Genomic DNA, 23647 nt, shown 5'->3' with positions numbered 1-23647 from the left:
AGCACTCCTTTGAAATGAATGAGGGACCAAGGTACAGTGGAGGACTGTGGCTAACCAAAGCCAGAGATATACACATATACGTACACATATATCTATGATCGGGAGTTTTCCTGGATGTAAGTATGTAAAATGTTTTTTTCTAATTACGAAAAATTATAATTCTACATCACTTTTCTACATTGATGGATCAGTGATCGCACTGGCATTCCTGACAAAAAGCTTGTGTTTGTGTGTACAGAAATGTACTATTCACCCTCCCTGTTAAATTTGATCTAATCATGTCCTGAAACACACCTCCTCTCCTGCTTTCCCTTCTCGTACTGACGGAGGGAGCGATTCGTTTGTGAATGAATCCCCCGAACGACTCTTTCACTAACGTTAGCCGACTATAATACAAGTTTCTGGCAGCGCAGCATCTCGTTGTCATTTTTTTTTTTGCATTGTTTGCTGATTTTATACAACAAAACTAGCATAAGCCGAGTGTTTAGTGCGAGTTGGAGCTTCTTTGTCCTATGGTGAATGCAGTAAGTGACTGTTATCATCAATAACGTTACCTGATTAGCACAAAATTTCAAAACATACAAAAACAGAAAAAAAACTTAATATTACCTATGAAATGTTCTGCCTTTGTGCTTTGTTTTCTTTGTTTGTTCGTCACTACACCCGTAGACAGTGCTAAAGTCCCGCATCTTCACGTGAGGTTGAATGACATTTGTCATGGGAGCACTGTACCAATGTGGCGGCGCTATTGACGCATGCTCAGGGTCCCTTTGTGATATCTTGTGTATATATCTATGGGGCTAAATAATTTGTGATGTCACGCAATATGACGACAAACCCAGGAGCTCTCAACCAAACTGCAGTCACGACAGAATTGAGCTCCTCAAGTGCCAGTGGTATTTCTGTGTTATAGCCTATGCCTTAACCAGCAGCCAATCACAGTCTGGATGGTATTATGATAGGGATCTTATAAGACATTAGTCCCTTTCACACAGTGATACTGATAAATATCCGGAGAATTTACGGAACGACTTTACCGGTAAATTCAAAATAGCACTGGTCCCACGAGATTGTTACAGAATTTTTCCGGAAAAGACCGTTCACACATCCATTTCAAAATACCGGTAAATTCTGACATCATCAACTAAAAATGGCCTCTAAACGGCTGCGCTTGTATTTGTAAACATTACTATATTACAAACTCTGTGGATGGATCAGTATTGTGAACAGCTTCGTTGAAAATATAGAGGAACACTTTCGCATGTCGAGATGTACATGAAATGTGTGTGTGCTGGCGCTCACGGGCTGCTTCATGGGCACACGTGACGCGTCAAGCAACTGAAGGAAGTAGAGCTTGAAGGTAAACAAACGACGGCTTATCATAAGCATCTTATCGATAATAATTTACACAGTTGGCATTAGGAAGTAACATATAAACGTTATCTGACTAACATCCAGCAGCTAAATGTGTCTGGAAAATATTTATTTTCATAAGCTGCGTGGACGTGAACGTGTCTGAATGTTTTGATTGGCTAAAGTGGACATTTCACGTCAGCACGTTCTAGAAGTGCACGCGCTCTTTCCGGCAATCTTCCTTCTGCGTTCACACAGCGCAGCACTCCGGCAAATTACCAGTAATGTTACAACTTTTCTATATGGAAAATAGCTGGAACGAATTTATCGGTATTTTCAAAAAGGGCCTGTTCACACGTGTTTTGATAGCCCCTTTCACACATACAGACCTTTCCGGAAAATTAGCGGGAATTTTCCGGAACGGTCTTTATGTGTGAAAAGGGCTAATAAAACACACAAGATATGCAAAATCCCAATGTAAAAAACACTAATCATAACAAATAGTAATAAACATAAACTTGATATTTATTTAATAAAATGAACTGACATGTCTTTTTCATCACTGATTTTGGTAGTTATATAGGCTTACTAAATAGTCAATAATATCCCGTTACATCCAAAGGCCTTAAAGGGTCACGAAACACCAAAACACATTTTTTGAGCTGTTGACAGTCGTATATGTGTCCCACACTGCTAAAAACACTATTAGGACACCTATATTTCACTAAAAAGTGTAAATTGGTTGTTTTTGCGTTATTTCAAGCAAATTCGTACTTCCGGTTTGAAACGAATTTTTGAAGCTGCGTCACGGTCATGACATAATAGCGTTGTATTCCAGCGTGCAGACTGGACGTCTGTGCCAGAGTGGGCCTTATTACGTCTTACAGTGTGATGCATTAATGCATGAGTAAGGCTTGGTTCAAACCAATCAGCGCGCTCTATTGTGCAACTTCATTAATATTCATTACTGTCACAGTGTTAAGATGACAGAGACGCCACGTTGTGTTGGCAAAACAAGCGTGAAGTGTTGCTTTTATATTTTGCTGCAGTTAAGTTTTGTTTTCATTTTCTCTCTGTGAGAGCGCAGCTGGAGTCACGCGTGGATTAACAGTGTACGCGACGCTCGACAACAATAACTTGCGTGTCTAAGGAGGATTATTGTTTACCTGAGAGCTGTTCTCATCTGCAAACGCTCAGATCCGGATTCGCTTGTAGTCTCCTCTTAATAAAGACCCGGCTCTAGTTGCTGGTGATTGTCCTGTCTCTGCAGATTTGGTAAGTGAGCGACCAGTGCTCTTTGTTTATTCAGTTTGTTCGTATCGAACTAAGTTAACTATTGCACCGAGTGTAAACATGTTAGCACCACTACGAAACTTTAACCTCGTGTAGGGTTTTCACTGCGTTTTGTGACCGGAATAACACACGCGGCTTTCTGACGCTACCTGCTGTGAGCATCTAAGTTTCCGGGAAATGCGGAGGGTTTTTTTCTCTCATTCGCAGTGCGGAATCAAACATTGCATGAAAAATACACGCTTAGAGCAGTTCCTTGAATCAAATATCTTGTTTGTCGCGAGGGGCATGAATGAATTCCCTAATTGAAAGAGCCAAACTGCAGTTAAAGTCCACCATTTAATAATTTGGCAAATAATTCAACTACAGATGTCCATGTTAACACCATCACTTTCTCCCGTGTGTGTGTGTGTGTACTCTGAAACTCACGCGTGCCCAAATAGACACTCCCACACCATCCCATTTTAGTTCCTCCGACACTCCTCCCTAAACAGAGCTGGACACGCCCACTTTTCTGACTTTTTCCAAAGTAGAGGTGTGAAAACACCCTGCTGAAACAAGGGGGTTTCATGGCCCTTTAAACTGCTTTAAACTATGATTGTGCCACTAAAATGCCATCCAATTTTCAACAGTAGCTTATCAGAGCAGAGATCAAGGCCCCATAAAGCAATCTGAAAGCATAAATGAATGGAAATCAACATTGTATCGCGAGCTATATGGGCAATTGTTAATGAACTCTTTCTATTGCATTGCATGATTAAAGCAGTCGAATGGGATTTGACTTGAAATGTTGCATGAAATGTTGCGATGAGCTCAGATGAAAATGTCAGGTGTGTGTGTGTGCTGAACAATCTTTGCATGCTTGTATTGGTAGTACATCACCGTGACACTAAGTGCTAGCAAGACTGAATGGTTTGAATCCAGCGAAGTGCACTTCATTGCCTATCTGCTGGTGTGTCTGATTGAGGCGCTCCGATAGCATTTAATCCCGCAATAACACTCCATTGCTCACTGCCTTGCTTTAAGGTCAAACTGCCCCGCTTGTAAATCAAAGCAAGTTTTTAATATGAATCCAACAAACATTTGGACTTAATGAACTGTACCATCCATTTGGAATGACTCTCATATTTTTTGTATTGTAGCTGTAGATGCAGATGTTAGTGGTGTGTATGATTAACAGTTCATGAAATGAGTCAGTCACAAATTCAGCTTTTGTGTTCGTATTAAAGTGTGTATTGGTTTTTATTTGAAGCACAATTTGAAGATAGTTCTTCATGAACTTCATTTAACATATTCTGCTAAATGGCAGTCCCTAACCATACATATTTGTGTAGTAGAGCTAATATAAATGTTTTTTTTTTTTTGTTTTTTTTGGTGTAATTTAAGTTATAGCAAGATAGTTAGATTAAAATGTACATACACTCTTAACAATTTCCTGTTAAAGGACAATGTCTGGAAATGGCAAAAGCTGCACTTTTTTCGGCAGAGGAAATAAAAAATATCTGACTTCCTGTTGGGTTTCAGGTTTTGCTCCAAGAGACTTTTTTGTATGGCATGTTTGATGTGTATAACATATTCGGTATGTGTGCCACTTCGTCAAAAGTGTATAGGTGGCGCTGTCGAGCTCTTTTGCCACAACCACTTCCGAAACCTATAACAAACGTAAATGTCCGCCACTTCTGGTGTGTGTGCAAAGTTTTGTGAGTTTGAGCATTAAAACTGAGGTTTGTTTTAGAGAAGAAGAAATAATAATTAAAGCTGCAAGCAGCAATGAAAGGGACCTTGCATCCGGGCTCACCACCTCCCGGTGGCCTTAGAATGACAGAGAACAGTGGACAATAGATTTCTGCCTAACTTCCTTCTGTCAGCAGGTATGACTGTGACTCAGTATTGGCATGTAGATTTCTTCAGGAGAAGAATCTCATCGAACGTGAATTTTCAGGCAGATCAGACATTATGTGGCTGGGTTTTAAGTATTTCTAGAAGGAGTTTGTTACACTGTAGAAGATGACATTTCATGTTCAGGTCAGGGCTGTTATTAAACATGTGAAGTTTGAGGCAGATTTGGACGATGCATGCCTGAGTTGCATAAAAACCTGTTTCTTGGCGAAACATCAAAGTTTATGAGGCCGCCACAGACACGGCCTTTGATAAAAATCTTCGCATTTTAACCTTGTCGAGGCCTTTAGATGACAATACCTATTTTTGGTGTTGATCTGATAAAACTCCTAGAATAACGAAGTTCTGCTCAATAAAATACAATGCCAAAATGGCAAAAACTGCACTTTTTCGGCAGAGGAAGTTAAAAATATCACACTTCCTTTTGGGTTTGATATTTGCTTCAAGAGACTTTTTTTTGTAGGTATTGGCATGTTTGATGTGTGCGCCAATTCTCATATGTGTGCGTGAATCGTAGCCTGGGGGGCCACTCTGACAAAAGTGCATAGGTGATGCTGCCAAGCTATTTTGCCACACCCACTTCCGAAACCTTCAACAAATGTAACTTTTTGTCCCTTCTGGCGCATGTGGAAAGTTTTGTGAGTTTTCGCGCATGTTTAGAGAAGAAGAAACAGAAGAAGAAGAAGAAGAAACGGAGCAATTCCATTAGGGTCTATGCACCATTCTGGTGCTCGGCCCCCAATTAATAGAAGAATACTGTCACCCTGTCAAGACAAAAAGTTATTGCAAACTAGTTATTACAACTACTATGCTTAAAAAATGTGTTTACAAATCTTACACCTTAGGAGATATATTTAGAAAAGAAGGAAAAAAAAAAATCACAGAAAGGCTAATCATTTTGACTATAACTGTCTATAAACAGTTGACGTCAAAACGATTCGCTCTCCTGTGAATTTTGTTTTCTTTTTCTAATGTTTCCCAAATGATGTTCATCAGAGCAAGGAATTTTTCACAGTACAATATTTTCTCTTCTGGAGAAAGTCTTGTTGTTGTTTTATTTTGGCTAGAATAAAAGCAGTTTTTCATTTTTTTAAACCAATTTAAGGTCAATATTATTAGCCCCCTTAAGCTATATAAATTTTTTTCAATTGTCTACAGAATAAACCATCTTCAAACAACGATTTGCCTAATTACCATTACTTGCTTAATGAACAAAGTTAAGCCTTTAAATGACACTTTAAGCTGAATACTAGTATCTTAAAAAAGATCTAGTAAAATATCATTTACTGTCATTATGGCAAATATAAAGTAAACCAGTTATTAGAAATGAGTTATTAAAACTGTTATGTTTAGAAATGAGGCAGTGGCGCAGTAGGTAGTGCTGTCACCTCACAGCAAGAAGGTCGCTGGTTCGAACCTCGGTTCAGTTGGCATTTCTGTGTGGAGTTTGCATGTTTTCCCTGCCTTCGCGTGGGTTTCCTCTGGGTGCTCCAGTTTCCCCCAAAGTCCAAAGACATGCGGTACAGGTGAATTGGGTAGGCTAAATTGTCCATAGTGTATGAGTGTGTGTGTGAATGTGTGTGGATGTTTCTCTTTCCCGGCTGGAAGGGCATCTGCTGCGTAAAAACTTGCTGGATAAGTTGGTGGTTCATTCCACTGTGGCGACCCCGGATTAATAAAGGGACTGAGCCGACAAGAAAATGAATGAATGAATGAATGAATGTTTAGAAATGTGTTGAAAAAATCTTCTCTCCTTTTAACAAAAATTGGGGGAAAATATAATAATTCTGAATTCAACTGTACATATCTCATTTTCTCAGCATAAAATGACATGATTAAAAAAAAAGTATACATATAAGCTTTCTCTTCATCAAAAACAAACAAACAAACAAAAAAACCCTAAGGAATTCCCATCTGCACACTCTTGTGTTCCTTTAAAAGCTTTCTTTTACACCTGAGGATTGTGAACTGTGATGGACAGGTGAACAGATGAGATGAAGAGATCAGAGGAGAGCAGATTTGTTTGAAATCCTGCAAAGGACTGATGCACTTTCAGATTGAAGCCTTGGGCAATTTAGGGACAAAACGAGGATTTGAGGTACTGCCGAGTCTCAGATGTTTCTTAGAGATGCAGCTTTAGAAAGAAGTTTTGCAGAAGAAAGGCTGAATGATTGCATGCAATTTTTTTCTGTGTGTGCACGCACTTGTCTATAAAACTGGCTCTGTAATCAATAACATAAAATCTCTGTTACTGAACAGTTTCTGTATTTTGTGATTCACAAGTGTTTTCCATTTATTTATGGTTGTGAATTGCATTATGGGATGTCGATCTCTGCTCTGTAGACTGTTGATGTTGAAAATTCAACTCTACAGTTTGACAAAGTGACATTTATTGACATTTTAGTAGTTTTAAATAATATAAAAGAAACAATATATAGAGAAATACGTCTGTAAAATTACAGAAAATGTACTGGCAGTTTATTACAACACCAACCCCAATCACTTTAATACAAATGTTCATAAAAGCCACTTTTTCCAACATTTCAAGGTTAAAAGGTGTTGAAAGAAAGATTAAGATCCCATCATGCAATTCAGAAGCATCAATAAATGTGAAAAAAAAAAACGAATCACATAAATTGGAAAGCTGCGCATTTTTACAGTGTTTATTACACAGAGCCATAGTTTTCTGCCAAGCTACGCAAAATATCACATGCAGTATCATCTTGTGATAGGCAAATCGCAAATAAACATTTTGCGATATTAAAAGCCATTTTCGTACAACTTCTCATTGAACTATGGCTTCTTTTGTAGTAAATGCTGCTTATGATAAACACGCAAATACCACATATATTCAACCGGCCACTTTATTAGGTACACCTATCCTATTACTGCTCGTAAATTTTTTATCAGCCAATTAGCGACTCAATGCATTTAGGCATGTAGACATGGTCAAGACGATCTGCTGCAGTTCAAACTGAGCATCAGAATGGGGAAGAAAGGTGATTTAAGTGACTTTGAACGTGGCATGATTGTTGGTGCCAGACAGACCTTGAGGCAGATGGGCTACAACAGCAGAAGACCACAGTGGGAGCCACTCCTGTCAGCTGAGAACTGGAAACTGTGGCTACAGTTGGCACAGGCTCACCAAAATTGGACAATAGAAGATTGGAAAAGCGTTGCCTGGTCTGATGAGTCTCAATTTCTGCTGCAACTTTCGGATGGTAGGGTCAGAATTTGGCTTTAACAACATGATAGCATGGATCCCGCCTGCCTTGTATCAACGGTTCAGGCTGCTGGTGGTGGTGTAATGGTGTGGGGGATATTTTCTTGGCACATTTTGGGCCCATTAGTACCAATTGAGCATTGTGTCAATACCACAGCCTACCTGAGTATTGTTGATGTCAATGTCCATTCCTTTATAACCTCAGTGTACCCATCTTCCGATGGCTACTTCCAGAAGGATAACGCGCCATGTCATAAAGTGCGAATCATCTCAGACTGGTTACTTGAACATGACAATGAGTTCACTGTACTCTAATGGCCTCCACAGACACCAGAGCTCAATCCAATAGAGCACCTTTGGGATGTGGTAGAATGGGAGATTCGCATCATGGATGTGCAGCTGACAAAGCTGCGACTTTGTCTCTTGCACGGGGAATACAACTGGCCTCTGCCTGAGCTAAGAGAGGAACTGCGCTCTACTGGTTCTCCTATTGGCTGTTGCTCAAAAAAAGTCGCTCTTTATTTGCATAAAGTTGAAGGATTCTCAACTTTGTTGCATCACTTGACATGCCCACTTGGTTGCCAAAGGTCACTGTTGCTCGCGTAGACTGAGCTCGCCGGCAGTCACTCACTCTCCATTAAAATAAACGGTCGCCTGTCATTTTGCTGCTGCGAATCACTTGCACTGTGAGTGGGGCTTGCATGATGCCATCATGTCAATATGGACCAAGATCTCTGAGGAATATTTCCAGTACCTTGTTGAATCTATGCCATAAACGATTATGGCAAAAGGGGGTCCAACTCGGTATTAGTAAGGTGTATCTAATGAATGTACATGTCTTCAATACTTTTTAACTATTGCTTGTATTTAGAGCTAGTTATATCGGCTAGTCAATTTTTTGTTTAATTAATAATCTTTTGTAATTCTAATAAATTTAAAAAGGAATCATGTCCATTTTTTTATAACAATACTGTCAGTGATTAAAAAAACATTATAAAATCACTATAAAGTATTTCATTGAAGTATCGGTATAAATATCAACGATACTTGTGTTGAAATACTTTGTATCAGATCAGAAAGAAAATAAATGACTGTTTCTCAATTCCAAAAATGCAGAGAACGATCTTACATTCTTGTGAAGACCGGTCTTGCTAGGTGTCCTCGAAAGAACAAACTCGGGAGACCGCCAGAACAGAGAACGCGTCCTGTAAGAAATGAGATGATACGCTCTTCCTGATGGTCACATGACCCTTACGCATCTTCAGACCTTTTTTTCCATTAATACAGCATTCATTCAATGATTTATTGTTTTACAAAGATACGTTGCACAATATAAATAAAACTACAAATTACAGCAAATAAACATTCTTAATGTGTTTAATCATTTATTAAGATTTTCATGGTAATGTTTTTATATATCGGGAAACTCCTGAGATAAATAAGTTATATCTCTGATCTTTGATAAGAAACCTATATAAAATGCTGCGCTTCCAACCTTCAGTTCGCAATGACTTCTGGAGCGAGATTGGTGCTCAAGTCTGCATCCATGCGCCCTCTATCATGAACACATCCTGAGAAGTTTCACGCATTCTCTGTTCTTGCGGTCTTGAGTATTGGAACTGAACTTTGGCAGCTGATGATGACGTTACATGAGAACACGAGGACGCAAGATCGCTGAAGAATGCATATTGAGAAACAGCCATTGTTATCATCCATCCCTTTTGGTTGTTGCTAGATCGGATACGTTTGCAACGGGAATTTAACGAGAATTATTTATATTATTTATTCAATTTCCCATTTACTGTAGTTTATTAACGTCTACACCCACCCTAAACCCAACCGTCACAGTAACGTAAAAACATTAGTTGTACCAAGTATTATTTATGTTATCTATTAAATTACCCAATAAATTGTATTTTTTAATGCCTACCCCCAACCCTAAACCCAACTGTCACAGTGCTGTAAAATTATCAATTATTGTTATACAGTGTCATAAAGCAATGCTGCTATTTTAATGTGCATATCGCACTATCCGCATATCCGATCTAGACTTAACCCTATATTTGGTTGTTCTGTGGTACTCGTGAGAGAGAAAGAGCGCCCTCTGGCCTTCTGGAGGAGATTTACTACTGATCACACCACTGTACTTTCCTCACAAGGTGCAATACAATCTGTTGTAAAAAAAAATAAATGAGCGGAAAAGAGAAGAGAAGAACCCAGTCCAGGAGACTCCCAAGTTGTTGTAAAAAAAAATAAATGAGCGGAAAGAAGAAGAGAGAACCCAATCCAGGAGACTCGAAACCAGCAGAATTCCTTTATTGAGACGTGTTGGTTAATCTGCAGTCATACAGCGTCTTCAAGATGTTCAATGTGTCTGCAAGAGCCTACTAGAGGTCCGTAGTCTGCAAGTTCTTTCACAAGTCTCTCACAAGTCTCAATTAGTCTGAATTAGTCTATATTGTGTTCTTAGGAGGAGGGGATTTGGCTAAACAAAGCATGCAAATTAAGCGTTGTGGTCGGCAGGGTAAACTGCTCTTTCAGGCATTGATCTCATCATGTTCTGGAGACAGAAACCGCCTGACCATTTGATCGAAAAGAGAAAACAATAGACACCCCATGCTGTGAAACTGATAATTGCATCACTTTGGCTTAGTCTGTAGTCAGCAAGGGAAAAGTTAAATGACCCTCCTAGCTGGCATGTCAATGAAATAAAATAATTAAAAACCAGAGAATATAACTTTTTAGTTATACGTAGATTATTGTTAATTTGAAATTAGATGATAAAAATTTATATTTCCACAAATCGCAAATGCAATTTTATGTCAATTTATCATTCAGCCCTAATAAGCAGAAGTAAAAAAAAGTAAAAGATCTGCGATTGCTTGAGTAGGATGGTATATATATACCCTGTCTTGTTTATGCATTGGAGACGGGCTGATTGGTTCATTAATAATAAACACTAACATCATACTGTCTTGTTTTGTTATTTAAAGCAGCTTGTTTCTAATGCGTATGCAATATACTCCTGTTCCGCCTAGATACATTATTAATGAAAGCTGAAGACAGGCTTATTAGAACTGAGCCCAGAGTGAAATATTGAGAGACGTTCGCACCGTTGATATCAATATTTAATGGTTTTGTTTTGCTTGTGTTTGTATTTCAGACTCGTAAGGCGTTTTATGTAAACCAATAAATCAGACTGTCTGACGGTTGTCATATGTATTGTTTGTCTTCAAAAACTGGCGAATTTGTAGATTATTTATTTCCAGTGCGCTTGCAATGTAAATCCATGTGTAGCTTTGTGTGTTGCATCCAACCAAATTCAGTTTACATACAAATGCATTTCTACAAAGTGTTTGTTGCTGTTGTTGAGCTCCCTAAAAATCTATTGGTTTAATCTATTTGTTTGTGTACAGCACAGAACATTTATGAACAGATGGGTTTTTGAATAGAAAAGTAGCCTTTTTTTTAAAAATGAACCGCATTTGGTGAACTTACATTTAGCAGATGCTTTTGTCCAAAGCGTTAAAGTGTCGAATGAAAGAGTGTGTTTTCTACATGTGGTTTTATGTGGTGAGTGGGCTATCTTTGTAAGGCACACTTAGGCCCAATCCCAATTCTACCCTTTAGCACTTCCCCCTTACCCCTCGTTTTACGCATTCACGTCAAGGGGTAGGGGTGTCCCATTTCTCTTTAGCTTGAAGGCGTAGGGCTAAGGGGAAAGGGTGAATAGTCCTTCGAACAAATATTTTTCAGGACCACACTCGAAACCAAGGGGTTAGAAAATTTCTCAGAATACACAAGCCACAACATCAGGTACTTACACCCGGAAGTAAGGAGATCCACCAATTAGGATTTTTTAAAATTATTATAAATTTTTACCACAAACAAGCACATGTTTTAATATATCTATAACCGTGTTCATGTTTTACCATTTACCATACTAAAAAAATAAAAATAAAACGCTAAAATAAAAATAGCAAAATTTCGCAATCTATAATCAAAAATAATAACTCCTGTACAGCAGTCTCACAACATTCTGACACTCGAATACACTGTCAGTAATGTCTAGTGCCTGGGAATGGGCTTTTTACAGTGTCTGCTATAATGTTAATGTTGTTTTTGTGTGTCTACATAGATGAATATGGCCACTGTGTAAATGCACAGTATAGGTATGATCTTATTGCCACATTATATCATTACGAAAACATAATATATGCCTTCAGTAAGTTCGGTTGTAAGGGCCCAGGGGAAGGGGTAGGGGTACAAAAATAGAATTGGGATTGGGCCTGAATCTCTTTCTTGATTTTTGTGTTTTTCAAACACAGATTTGAATGCAGCATATTTGAATTTACATATACAAATCACCATCGTTTATAATTTATGTTGTGTGGGTGTTGAGATCCTGATCTTTTAATGACTAATCATGCAGCTTACACTGAACGCATTAACAATGCTAAACAAGTAGTGACAGAAAGTGTGGTTCATTCATACACTAATTTCGAGATGATCAAGTGCTTATGATCAACACGGCTGGCTAATCATCAGATTCTTAATCTGCCCTATTAGATGATTACGGAAGCATTATCAATAACCAGAGTTTTTCACTCTAGCTATCTTCGTCTTAAAGCTTCCGCCCATTCCACCTCTACTTCCCCCTTTTTTCGATAGGGCGAAACGGTGGCCCAGTGGCTAGCACTGTTGCCTCACAGCAAGAGAGTCACTGTGAACAAGAACACTCTTGAAACCCACCACATCCTGATTAACCCACCACGACTTCTTCCGTCAGCATTATGTTTTACAGAAAAGCCTAAATGCTTTCAAACATGTGATTTGAATGACGCAAGAGGCGATCTCGCTATGATCGTTACAAATTTAGGATTAATCTACCGGTAAAAAAATCCATTACACCCCTATTTGTTTGTGTCAGCACAGAACATTTATGTACAACTAGATCTGTGAATAGAAAAGCCTTTTCTTTTTTTTTTTAATGAAGCTCATTTGGTGAACTTAAGCTGTCAGTAGCTGTCCTGTAAGCAAGCATCATTGATTTGAACCTAATCCGAGTGTCAACCAGACAAGCTATTTGATTATCGTCAATGCTGTGGGGAATGTTGGATGTATTCTATGTTGTTTTATCTCTCTATTTTTTGATCATTTGTTTTTAGGTTTGTACAGCACAATGGTCAACAACTGTTGTTTTATTGTGCTTTATAAACAAATAAACTGAACTAAGACTAAAAATGATTTTACTTGACAAGAAAATGTTTCTTGATTAAAGAAGTTTTAGATATTTGGACTAGAAACAAGACAACAACTTTCTAAGTAAAAAAACCTTCATTTTTTTCAGTAATTAGACGCTAATTACAGCAGTTAGTTGTCATGGTTTTATACATATAAACTCAAGTTTAAAAAAGAAACACAGATTTATTTTTATATGCATTAGTTAAGATAAACTTATACCTACATAAATAGCCAGAATATCATCAAAACTGAAGTCTACTTTAATAAAAAGTAAATATGTGTCTTTTATTCACCCTCCGTTAGCATGCAGAGCCTTTGTGCTTATAAAGCTCAACATGACAATCTGTATGAAATCCACTCATCCATTTAATGTTTTTGCTCCTCATAAATTCACTGTATTGTGCTGTAATGGCGTAAAAATTGAGCTCCAAGAGCAAATCTCCATAATCCCCGTAATCTCATTTAATTACTGTCTTTCCTCTCTGATTTGGTTACAGGAGGGCTAGATCTTATCCTCATGCCTGGTTTGGGATTTGATAAGAGCGGAAATCGGCTTGGCAGAGGAAAGGGTTTTTACGACACGTATCTGGAGCGCTGCAGGACGCACCCCAAGGGAAAGCCGTACACCATCGCCTTGGCCTTCAAAGAGCAGATCTGTGCCGAGATCCCAGTGGGAGAACATGATATTGTCATTGATGAAGTTCTGCATGAAGACGAGTGATCTACTTGACCGGTCAGAGCTCGATTACAGTACAGCGCAGTTTCAGATTCAACACTGAACAAACCATAAACTCATTTTTGAATGAAATGCATCAAGGTCTATTGTATGCAATACATATTATCAATCAAAGATTTGCTGTATCAGCATGGGTTTTTGCCAAACTCTGACTACCAAAAGGCTAAATATGCAGTCTGTCCATACATTAAATATAAATTGCTGCAAAAAAGGTGTCATTTTTTTGTGTAACAAGGTCTTCAGGGGTGCAAAATTCATTGTTTTTAAGTTGATGTATAGGTCATTCCAACATTATCTCATGACAATTTGTACATTTTTGATTTAGTGTCCAATTCAAACAATTTCGTACACGATTAGCTCATTTGCTAATGACGGTTTGGGTAAGGGATGGGGTTTGGTGCTACACCTTCTTTTCAAAATCGTACATTTTTGTACGACTGAACTTGTACTAATTCCAACAATATAGCCACTAAACTGACAAAATGTTATGTTAGTCACGTTTCCTTGTGAGATCAGGCTGGTCATTCACATAAAGGGCCCTATCATACATCCAAGGTGCAAGGCTTGTATGGTGTGATTTGTTGCTATTTTCAGATCAGCGCAACAGAAATTTTCACGGTTTGCACCACGCTGTTGAAATAGCAAATACATTTGCGCCACTTTGTGGACTCATGGGTGTGCTGGTCTATAAAGGAGGTGTGTTAAGGTGCGTTGCTATTTTGAAGAACTGAAATAGACCCTACAGCTGGTCTAAAGTCCAGCGTAGAGCGCCTATGCAGGTACAAACACTTACGCATTGCTTAAAACACACCAGATGTACAAAAATACACAAATATCTTTACAAAAGAAAAAAATTAAAGGATTAAAATTATTATTTTCTACATAAATATAAATTTATATATATATATATATATATATATATATATATATATATATATATATATATATATATATATATATATATATATATATATATATAAACGAAGGGGAGTATCTATCCATCCATCCGTTACCCTAGTACATTCTAGAAACCATGTTGCAACCGCAAAGCAACCACCCAATACACCAAAGCAAATGCCTAGCAACCATCTGAATTTTCATTGTTCAGGGGGTTTAATAATTCTGATTACAACTATATATACATATATATATATATATATATATATATATATATATATATATATATATATACACACACACACACACACACACACACACACACACACACACACACACACACACACAGTTGAAGTCAGAATTATTCGCCCCCGTTTATTTTTCCCCCAATTTATGTTTAACAGAGCAGATTTTTTTTCAACACATTTGTAAACACCTTAAACACTTCTATACACCTTAAAGTCACATTTAAAGGCTTACCTAGATTAATTAAATTAACTAGGCAGGCAGGTTAATTAGGCAGGTTATTGTATAATGATGGTTTGTTCTGTAGACTATCGAAAAAAATTATAGCTTAAAGGGCCCAATAATTTTGACCTTAAAATGATTCATAAAAAATTAAAAACTGCTTTTATTCTAGCTGAAATAAAACAAATAAGACTTTCTCCAGAAGAAAAAATATTATCAGACATACTTTGAAAGTTTCCTTGCTCTGCTAAACATTATTTGGGAAATACAAATTAAATAAAAAAGTCAAAGGGGGGCTAATAATTTTGACTTCAACTGTATAAACACATGTAAACAGAATTTTATTTTATATAAGTGCTATACTGGCTGTCTGGTTGTTTTGGCAAGCGAGTGCTCTTCTACCTCGGTCTAAAATAAGTCTGCGCTCTGCTCTAATTTGCATTTGAATAAAATTAGTTGGAACTGCTTTTGACATCCTTTATTGGCTCATTAAGCTGCAGAAGTGCTGAGACTTGCCCCGGTGCTCTTTATTGACAAACAGCAGAAGAATTAAGATGGGAATAATGAGCAGTCTGTCACAGTGACTCTCTACAGTCATGACACTTCCTCCTGCTCTCTCTCCTCATTTCTCCCGATGTGCTTATGTGACCTGAATGCACTGAACGTCTCTGGGACATCTCTTAAAATATGTGCCTTTTGCGTATGCATGGGCTATTTCTTTGTTTTTTATGGCAGAAAAAGTAAAAATTATTTTTTAAGACTGTGTGAAATCAAAATTTTCAAAGTTTATTTACAGAGCACATAGTTTATTCAATAGGGTAACAATAAATTAGTTTAAGCTCATTCATTTATTAATTTTACTTCGGCTTAGTTTCTATTTCATAGGTCGCCACAGCAGAATGAACCACCAACTATTACAACTAGCACATGTTTTATGCAGCGGATGCCCTTCCAGATGCAACCCAGTGCTGGGAAACACCCCCACACACTCATACACTACAGCCAATTTAGCTTATTCAGTTCACCTATAGTGCATGTGCTTAATAATAATAATAATAATAATGCATTTTATTTAAAGGCGCCTTTCATGACACTCAAGGTCACCGTACAGGACAGCTAAAACAATCAATTCAAATAAAAACACAATAAACAATAGAATACAATACAAGCTTTAAAAATGCAATCGGGTCAAAGAGAATAGGCTGTTCTAAACAGATGTGTTTTGAGTCTGGACTTAAATTGTGAAAAAGTGTCTAGTGCTTGGTCTGTGAGGGAAACTGGAGCACCCAAAAGGAAAGCCATGCCAACACGGGGAGAACATGCAAACTCTACACAGAAATGCCAACTGACCCAGCCGGTACTCAAGCCAGTGACCTTGCTGTGAGGCGACAGTGCTGACCACTGAATGTGAGTTTATCCACTGAAATTTTTTGAATTAGTTTTGGAAGCCTCCAATCAAATTTTGACCATTCGCTTCCGTGTCTACAGTGGCTGTCTTTATGTTGACGTCAGTTTAATGCTTCAGACACAATATTCTTAGCCACGTCCCTTTTACCGTTAGTTTGCTGTGAGGGAAGAGGGAATGATGCACACTAGAAAGCCACGTCCCCTACTCAATATTCGATATTGGAAGTGCATTAACATACTGAAGTAGTTTTATCAACTTTGTGTTCACACTGATTTGAAGACTGCTCTTCCTTATGCCGTCTGGATTGTTTATAAGCAGTGATGTAAAGTAACTAATTACAAAAACTCAAATTACTGTAAGTTTTTTTTTCTCAGAAATTGTAACTTACTAAGTAGTTTTAATAATGTGTACTTTTACTTTCCCTTGAGTACATTTTTAGTGCAGTGTTGGTACTTTTACTCTACTACTTTCCTTCTACCTGCAGTCACTACTTTATTTTTTTCTTGTCTGTGGGGATTAGAAAAATCTGTCTTGTGAATCCTGTTAAGTCAGATCACACATCAATCACATCATAATGAACTACCTCAAGACATGGGCGATTTATAATTGCAGCAAACTGTTTGGAAGCATTAAAAGTGTCCAAGAAGATGTCCAAAATCTTTACATGCATTGACCCAGAGACTGTTTAGAAGCATGTCACTGATGAGAAGGCACAGAGCGTCAACATGGTGTTAGATTGTCGCTGTACCCCAACATCATGGACGTTGCATTTTGTTTGGAAAGGATATTTGGGTTCATCAGAACGTCAGTCTGGCGTCAATGTCCAACGTCCAACCTAATATCAAATATCAACATCTAATGATGTTACAGCTTATTGTTGATGATGTCTATCAGATGTTGGATTTTGGTTATCATACCTGCCAAATAAATGTCAGTATTCGACGTCAATATGACGTTAGTCTAAGATGGTGGCTCGACGTTGGATTTTGGTCACTTTCCTACAAAACCTAAAATCAACCAAATATCAACGTCATTTGATGTCATTAATGGACTTCAATATAACGTTGTCCTTAGATGCTGGCTAAACAATAAATTTTGGTCACCTGACATCACAACTTAAATATAACCTAATATAAACGTCTTATGACCTTCTGTGACATTGTATGCACTACAGAACGTTACGTTTACACACATCCACAAATTACATTTACATTTACATTTAGTCATTTAGTAGACGCTTTTATCCAAAGCGACTTACAAATGAGGACAAGGAAGCAATTTACACAACCAAGAGCAACAATGAATAAGTGCTATAAGCAAGTTTCAGGTCTGTAAAGTCTAAGAAGGGAAGTATTAGTAGTATTAGTATTTTTTTTTTTTTTTGTACAGTTAGTGTGATATTCAGAGAGGCAATTACAGATTAGGAAGTGAAGTGGAGACTAAATAGATGAGTTTTTAGTCGTTTCTTGAAAGTAGCGAGTGACTCTGCTGTTCTGATGCAGTTAGGGAGTTCATTCCACCAACTGGGCAGATTGAGCGTGAGCGTGAGCGTTCGCGAAAGTGATTTCTTCCCCCTTTGGGATGGAACCACGAGGCGACGTTCATTCACAGAACGCAAGTTTCTGGAGGGCACATAGATCTGCAGAAGCGAGAGCAGATAAGAAGGAGCAAGGCCAGAAGTCACTTTGTAGGCAAACATCAGAGCTTTGAATTTGATGCGAGCAGCAACTGGCAGCCAGTGCAAACGGAGTAGCAGCAGAGTGACATGTGCTCGTTTAGGTTCATTGAAGACCACTCGTGCTGCTGCATTCTGGAGCAGTTGAAGAGGCTTGATAGAGTTAGCTGGAAGCCCAGCTAGTAGAGAGTTACAGTAATCCAGTTTGGAGAGAACAAGAGCTTGAACAAGGAGTTGAGCTGCATGTTCAGATAAGAAGGGTCGGATCTTTCTGATGTTATAGAGTGTGAATCTGCACGATCGAGCAGTTCTAGAAATGTGGTCAGAGAAGTTTAGTTGGTCATCAATCGTTACTCCAAGGCTTTTCACCATTTTGGATGCAGTAATGGTTGCCCCATCCATCTGGATTGAAAAGTTATGGTGTAGAGTCGAGTTGGCAGAAACTACAAGCATTTCCGTTTTTGCGAGGTTCAGCTGAAGATGATGATCTTTCATCCAGTGTGAAATATCCAACAGGCAGGCTGAGATACGAGCTGGAACCGAGGGATCATCAGGATGAAAAGAGAGGTATAGCTGGGTATCATCAGCATAGCAGTGGTAGGAGAATCCATGTCTCTGGATGACTGGTCCTAGAGATGATGTGTAGATGGAGAAGAGAAGTGGCCCAAGAACAGAGCCTTGAGGTACCCCAGTGTTTAGATGCTGTAGGTTGGACACCTCATCCCTCCAAGACACCCTGAATGATCTGTCAGTGAGGTAAGATCTGAACCATTGTATAACAGTGCCCGCAACGCCCAGTGACTCGAGCGTAGATAGCAGGATCTGGTGGTTGACAGTGTCAAAAGCAGCTGACACATGTAAACACATGTAAACATGTAAACACATCAGCTTTACACAGTGTAATACTCACTACTCTTGAGAACTTTTGAAAGGGCTACATTTTACTCATACTTTGAGTAATATTTACAACAGATACTTTTACTCCACTTGCACTACATTTTTAGGCAAGTACTTTTACTTAAGTATGATTTTTCAGTACTCTTTCCACCACTGGCAAAGTGTACTACTGTATATATTATAGCATTTACAACTTTTTAATGAATGCTCCAGCATATTAACTATAGTGATCTGACAAACTGTAATAAATACTATAGTATATTTAGTTTTTACTACAGTAAACTGTGGTGTGGAGCAAAACGGTAGCTTAGTGGCAGCCGAATAAATGTCTGTTATATGACATCAATATGAAGTTGGTTTAACATGTCAGTTCGACGTTGGATTTTGGTCACTTTCTAACACAACCTAAAATCACTTAAATATCAACGTCGTTATTAGACATCAAATAATGTTGTCCTTAGACAATTAATTTTGGTCACCTGACATCACGAGCTTAATCTAACCTAATATTATTGTCTTATGATGTTGTGCGCTTGCTCGACAATGAACATATGCACTACAGAATGTTACGTTTACACACATCCACAAATAACATGTAAACGCATCAGCTTTTTACAGAGTAATACTCTGTACTCACTACTGTTAAGTACTTTGGAAAGGTCTTTTTACTCATACTTTGAGTAATATCCATAACAGATACTTTTACTCTACTTGCACTACATTTTTAGGCAAGTATTTTTACTTAAGTATGATTTTTCACTACTCTTTCCACCACTGGCAAAGTGTACTACTGTATATATTATAGCATTTACAACTTTTTAATGAATGCTCCAGCATATTAACTATAGTGATCTGACAAACTGTAATAAATACTATAGTATATTTAGTTTTTACTACAGTAAACTGTGGTGTGGAGCAAAACGGTAGCTTAGTGGCAGCCGAATAAATGTCTGTATATGACATCAATATGAAGTTGGATTAACATGTCAGTTCGACGTTGGATTTTGGTCACTTTCTAACACAACCTAAAATCACTTAAATATCAACGTCGTTATTAGACATCAAATAATGTTGTCCTTAGACAATTAATTTTGATCACATGACATCACGAGCTTAATCTAACCTAATATTAATGTCTTAATGTTTTGTCACTCCGCTGCTACTCCGTTTGCACTGGCTGCCAGTTGCTGCTCGCATCAAATTCAAAGCTCTGATGTTTGCCTACAAAGTGACTTCTGGCCTTGCTCCTTCTTATCTGCTCTCGCTTCTGCAGATCTATGTGCCCTCCAGAAACTTGCGTTCTGTGAATGAACGTCGCCTCGTGGTTCCATCCCAAAGGGGGAAGAAATCACTTTCGCGAACGCTCACGCTCAATCTGCCCAGTTGGTGGAATGAACTCCCTAACTGCATCAGAACAGCAGAGTCACTCGCTACTTTCAAGAAACGACTAAAAACTCAACTATTTAGTCTCCACTACACTTCCTAATCTGTAATTGCCTCTCTGAATATCACACTAACTGTACAAAAAAAAATAAAAAAATAAAAAAATAATAATAATACTACTAATACTTCCCTTCTTAGACTTTACAGACCTGAAACTTGCTTATAGCACTTATTCATTGTTGCTCTTGGTTGTGTAAATTGCTTCCTTGTCCTCATTTGTAAGTCGCTTTGGATAAAAGCGTCTGCTAAATGACTAAATGTAAATGTAAATGTCTTATGATGTTGTGTGCTTGCTGGACAATGACTATATGCACTACAGAATGTTACGTTTACACACATCCACAAATAACATGTAAACGCATCAGCTTTTTACAGAGTAATACTCTGTACTCACTACTGTTAAGTACTTTGGAAAGGTCTTTTTACTCATACTTTGAGTAATATTCATAACAGATACTTTTACTCTACTTGCACTACATTTTTAGGCAGGTAATGGTACCTTTACTAAGTAAGATTTTTCAGTAATCTTTCCACTACTGTTCCACTGCTGTACACAGTCAGTCAGTCAGTCAGTCAGTCAGTCGCCAGCAGCCTCTGGTGGATTTACACAAGAACAGCAGGCTCAAATTGCACTTGCGAGAGAAATTCGAGATTTCAACAAAAGCATCCACAGCGGCCTCTGGTGGATTTGCGAAAACAAAAAATGCAAAATACGTAGCTCCTAGGATAAATTTGGCGTTCTCCAGAAATGTATACAGGGGTACATATCAATAATGACCATTGGGCCAATGGGTTGGCTGGATATTATCTCACTATATTCGATAATCGTAATATTTAATTCATGTTGTCTCCATCTAACAACATATTCCCTGACTTTGGTCTTTTGAATCTATTACTTGTTCTCAGATAACATGTTTTGGCTGAGCGCAAAGATAACTTAATATAATAATTTATGTAAACACGTACACTGATTCTGCACATTTGACTGATTACTTGGCTTTATTTCCTATAATGTATAAACTTATTGTATGTTATACTTTTAGAATGGCCATTATTAATTCTTAAAACTGATATTCAGCGAAAGAGACAGGGCACGTTTCATACTTTTCAAGAAGATTAAAGAAGGCAGTTATGTTATAGGCTCTGTTTTGATATAAATATGCGTACAGTGAAGATGACGGTCATAAATATGCAGCTACACGACACCTCAACATTTTTGGTGTCTGTTAATATCAGATTAAAAATAGGCAGTTCCTCATATCATGTTTTCTTTTCATTTTTAAGAAACATCGTAGGCAGGGTGATGTGAATGACATTATAAAGTACACTGTGGATGTGGATTAAAACTAAAAGCATCAGTGTAAACGGGGCCTAAATTCATACAGTTTTAGCTTGTGTCGTTTCACTCTTTAAAAATGAATCTGCTGTACGTTTTTAATCAGAATATATACTGAAGACTGGAGCCTGTAAGCTCCGAGTTGGAAAATGAGGGGGAAAAGCAAACACTCCCACACCTGTCCTGTACAGAGGCCAGATGAGAGCGCATAATTACTGAGAAAACACATGCAGACCAGCTCTTTCTGAGTCCAGTCAATACAGTCAAATCAGACGCAGAGCAAAGAACAAAGCACAAGATAAATGCAGTTCCTCAGAGCGGATCACCACTAAAGGAGCAAGTGTTATTGTGCACGATTTTGTCCTTTTCACATGATGAAAGAGGCAGAAATGGAAGGAAATCATGGGGTGCACTTACATAAATGACTCTCGTTCTGTTCTCGGTGGCCCGGTGTTCGGTAAGTGCTACTTTGTGTGAAAATTATTTATTAAATCATGCACCGATTGTTTTGTTCTTCAAAAACAAACCCACATTATCTTCTACATTGTTTGGTGTGTTCATTGTGCTCTCTTGCACAGATTGGGGTCAGGAAGATTTATTATTATTATTTTTAAGAATTTTGATTCAGCAACAAGGTTTAATTCTGTAATGTTCCTAAGGGCGTACTCGCACTATGCTATCTGAACCATGCCCAGGCCTGTTTCCTGAGAAGTGTAAGTGCTCTTTATCAGGCTCAGGCGCGATTCAGTTGGCTGGCCCTGGTCCAGTTTGAAGAGGTGTGCCAGAGCGCGGTTCACTTGGGCTTTGGCGCAGTACGCTTGTAGTGTGAGTGCAAAGCGTGCCTGAACCCGAAACTGAAGACGAGACGTGACTTTTAAGGGATTGTTTCATATGGATTTATAAATCAATCTTACTGTTCAGTGAACGCAAACTGTCGTAAATGATTAAAGACGCAAACCCCTCACTGCACGACAGCTGCACCTACAGCAAACCTCCTAATTCCTGCAGCACGAGGACTTTATGGTTGTTTAGGAGCATCAAAAGTGGCTGATCTTTTCGGCAATATGTTTGACTGCGTGTCACCGCATCCCAAACAACTAAAAATATATAACTAAAAAAATCTTCATTGTGCTGAGCGAAAACACGTACACGGAACAGCACAATCTTCGATGACGCAAGTATGCTCAGGCACAAATGCATTGCGAGTGCGGGCCGTCGGGGGAGACATGAGGGGGGACAAGTGTGCTTCGGCCCAGTTTAAGGCAACTGTACATAGTGTGAGTACGCCCTTAAAGGGGTGGTCCACGACAATAGCATATTTTAAACTTTAGTTGATGTGTAATGTAGATGCGTGAACAACATTAGAAAGTCTTATTTGTTTTATTTTAGCTAGAATAAAAGCAGTTTTTAATTTTTTTAAAGCCATTTTAAGGTCAAAATTATTAGCCCTTTTAAGCTATTTTTTTTGATAGTCTATAGAACAAACCATCATTATACAATAACTTGCCTAATTACCCTAACCTAATTAACCCAGTTAAGCCTTTAAATGTCACATCAAGCTGTATAGAAGTGTCTTGAAAAATATTTAGTCAAATATTATTTACTGTCATCATGACAAAGATAAAACAAATCAGTTATTAGAAATGAGTTATTGAAACTATTATGTTTAGAAATGTGTTGGAAAAAAATCTTCTCTTCTTTAAACAGAAACTGAGGGGAAAAAAATTAACAGGGGGCTAATAATTCAGGGAGGACTAATAATTCTGACTTCAACTGTA

The 23647-nt window shown here is 38.0% G+C and overlaps 2 protein-coding genes across 3 annotated transcripts in view; one reads left to right on the top strand and one right to left on the bottom strand.

The window, feature by feature from the left end:
- The window catches only part of mthfs (5,10-methenyltetrahydrofolate synthetase (5-formyltetrahydrofolate cyclo-ligase)), a 32994-nt gene extending 19038 nt beyond the window's left edge, over positions 1–13956 (top strand). Inside the window, exon 3 of one of the 2 annotated variants that reach the window (NM_001386413.1) lies at positions 13507–13956. In NM_001386413.1, the coding sequence (NP_001373342.1) occupies positions 13507–13730 (224 nt within the window). In that variant the 3' untranslated portion in view covers positions 13731–13956. 2 annotated transcript variants of the gene reach the window in all.
- The window catches only part of zfand6 (zinc finger, AN1-type domain 6), a 131034-nt gene that overhangs the window by 41226 nt on the left and 66161 nt on the right, over positions 1–23647 (bottom strand). The window lies entirely within an intron of this gene.

Source organism: Danio rerio, chromosome 7 (genome assembly GCF_049306965.1).
Source record: "Danio rerio strain Tuebingen ecotype United States chromosome 7, GRCz12tu, whole genome shotgun sequence".
NCBI classification, from domain to species: Eukaryota; Metazoa; Chordata; class Actinopteri; order Cypriniformes; family Danionidae; genus Danio; species Danio rerio.
The sequence above is the reverse complement of the archived record's forward strand: the minus strand, read 5'-3'. Positions and strand labels throughout refer to the sequence as shown.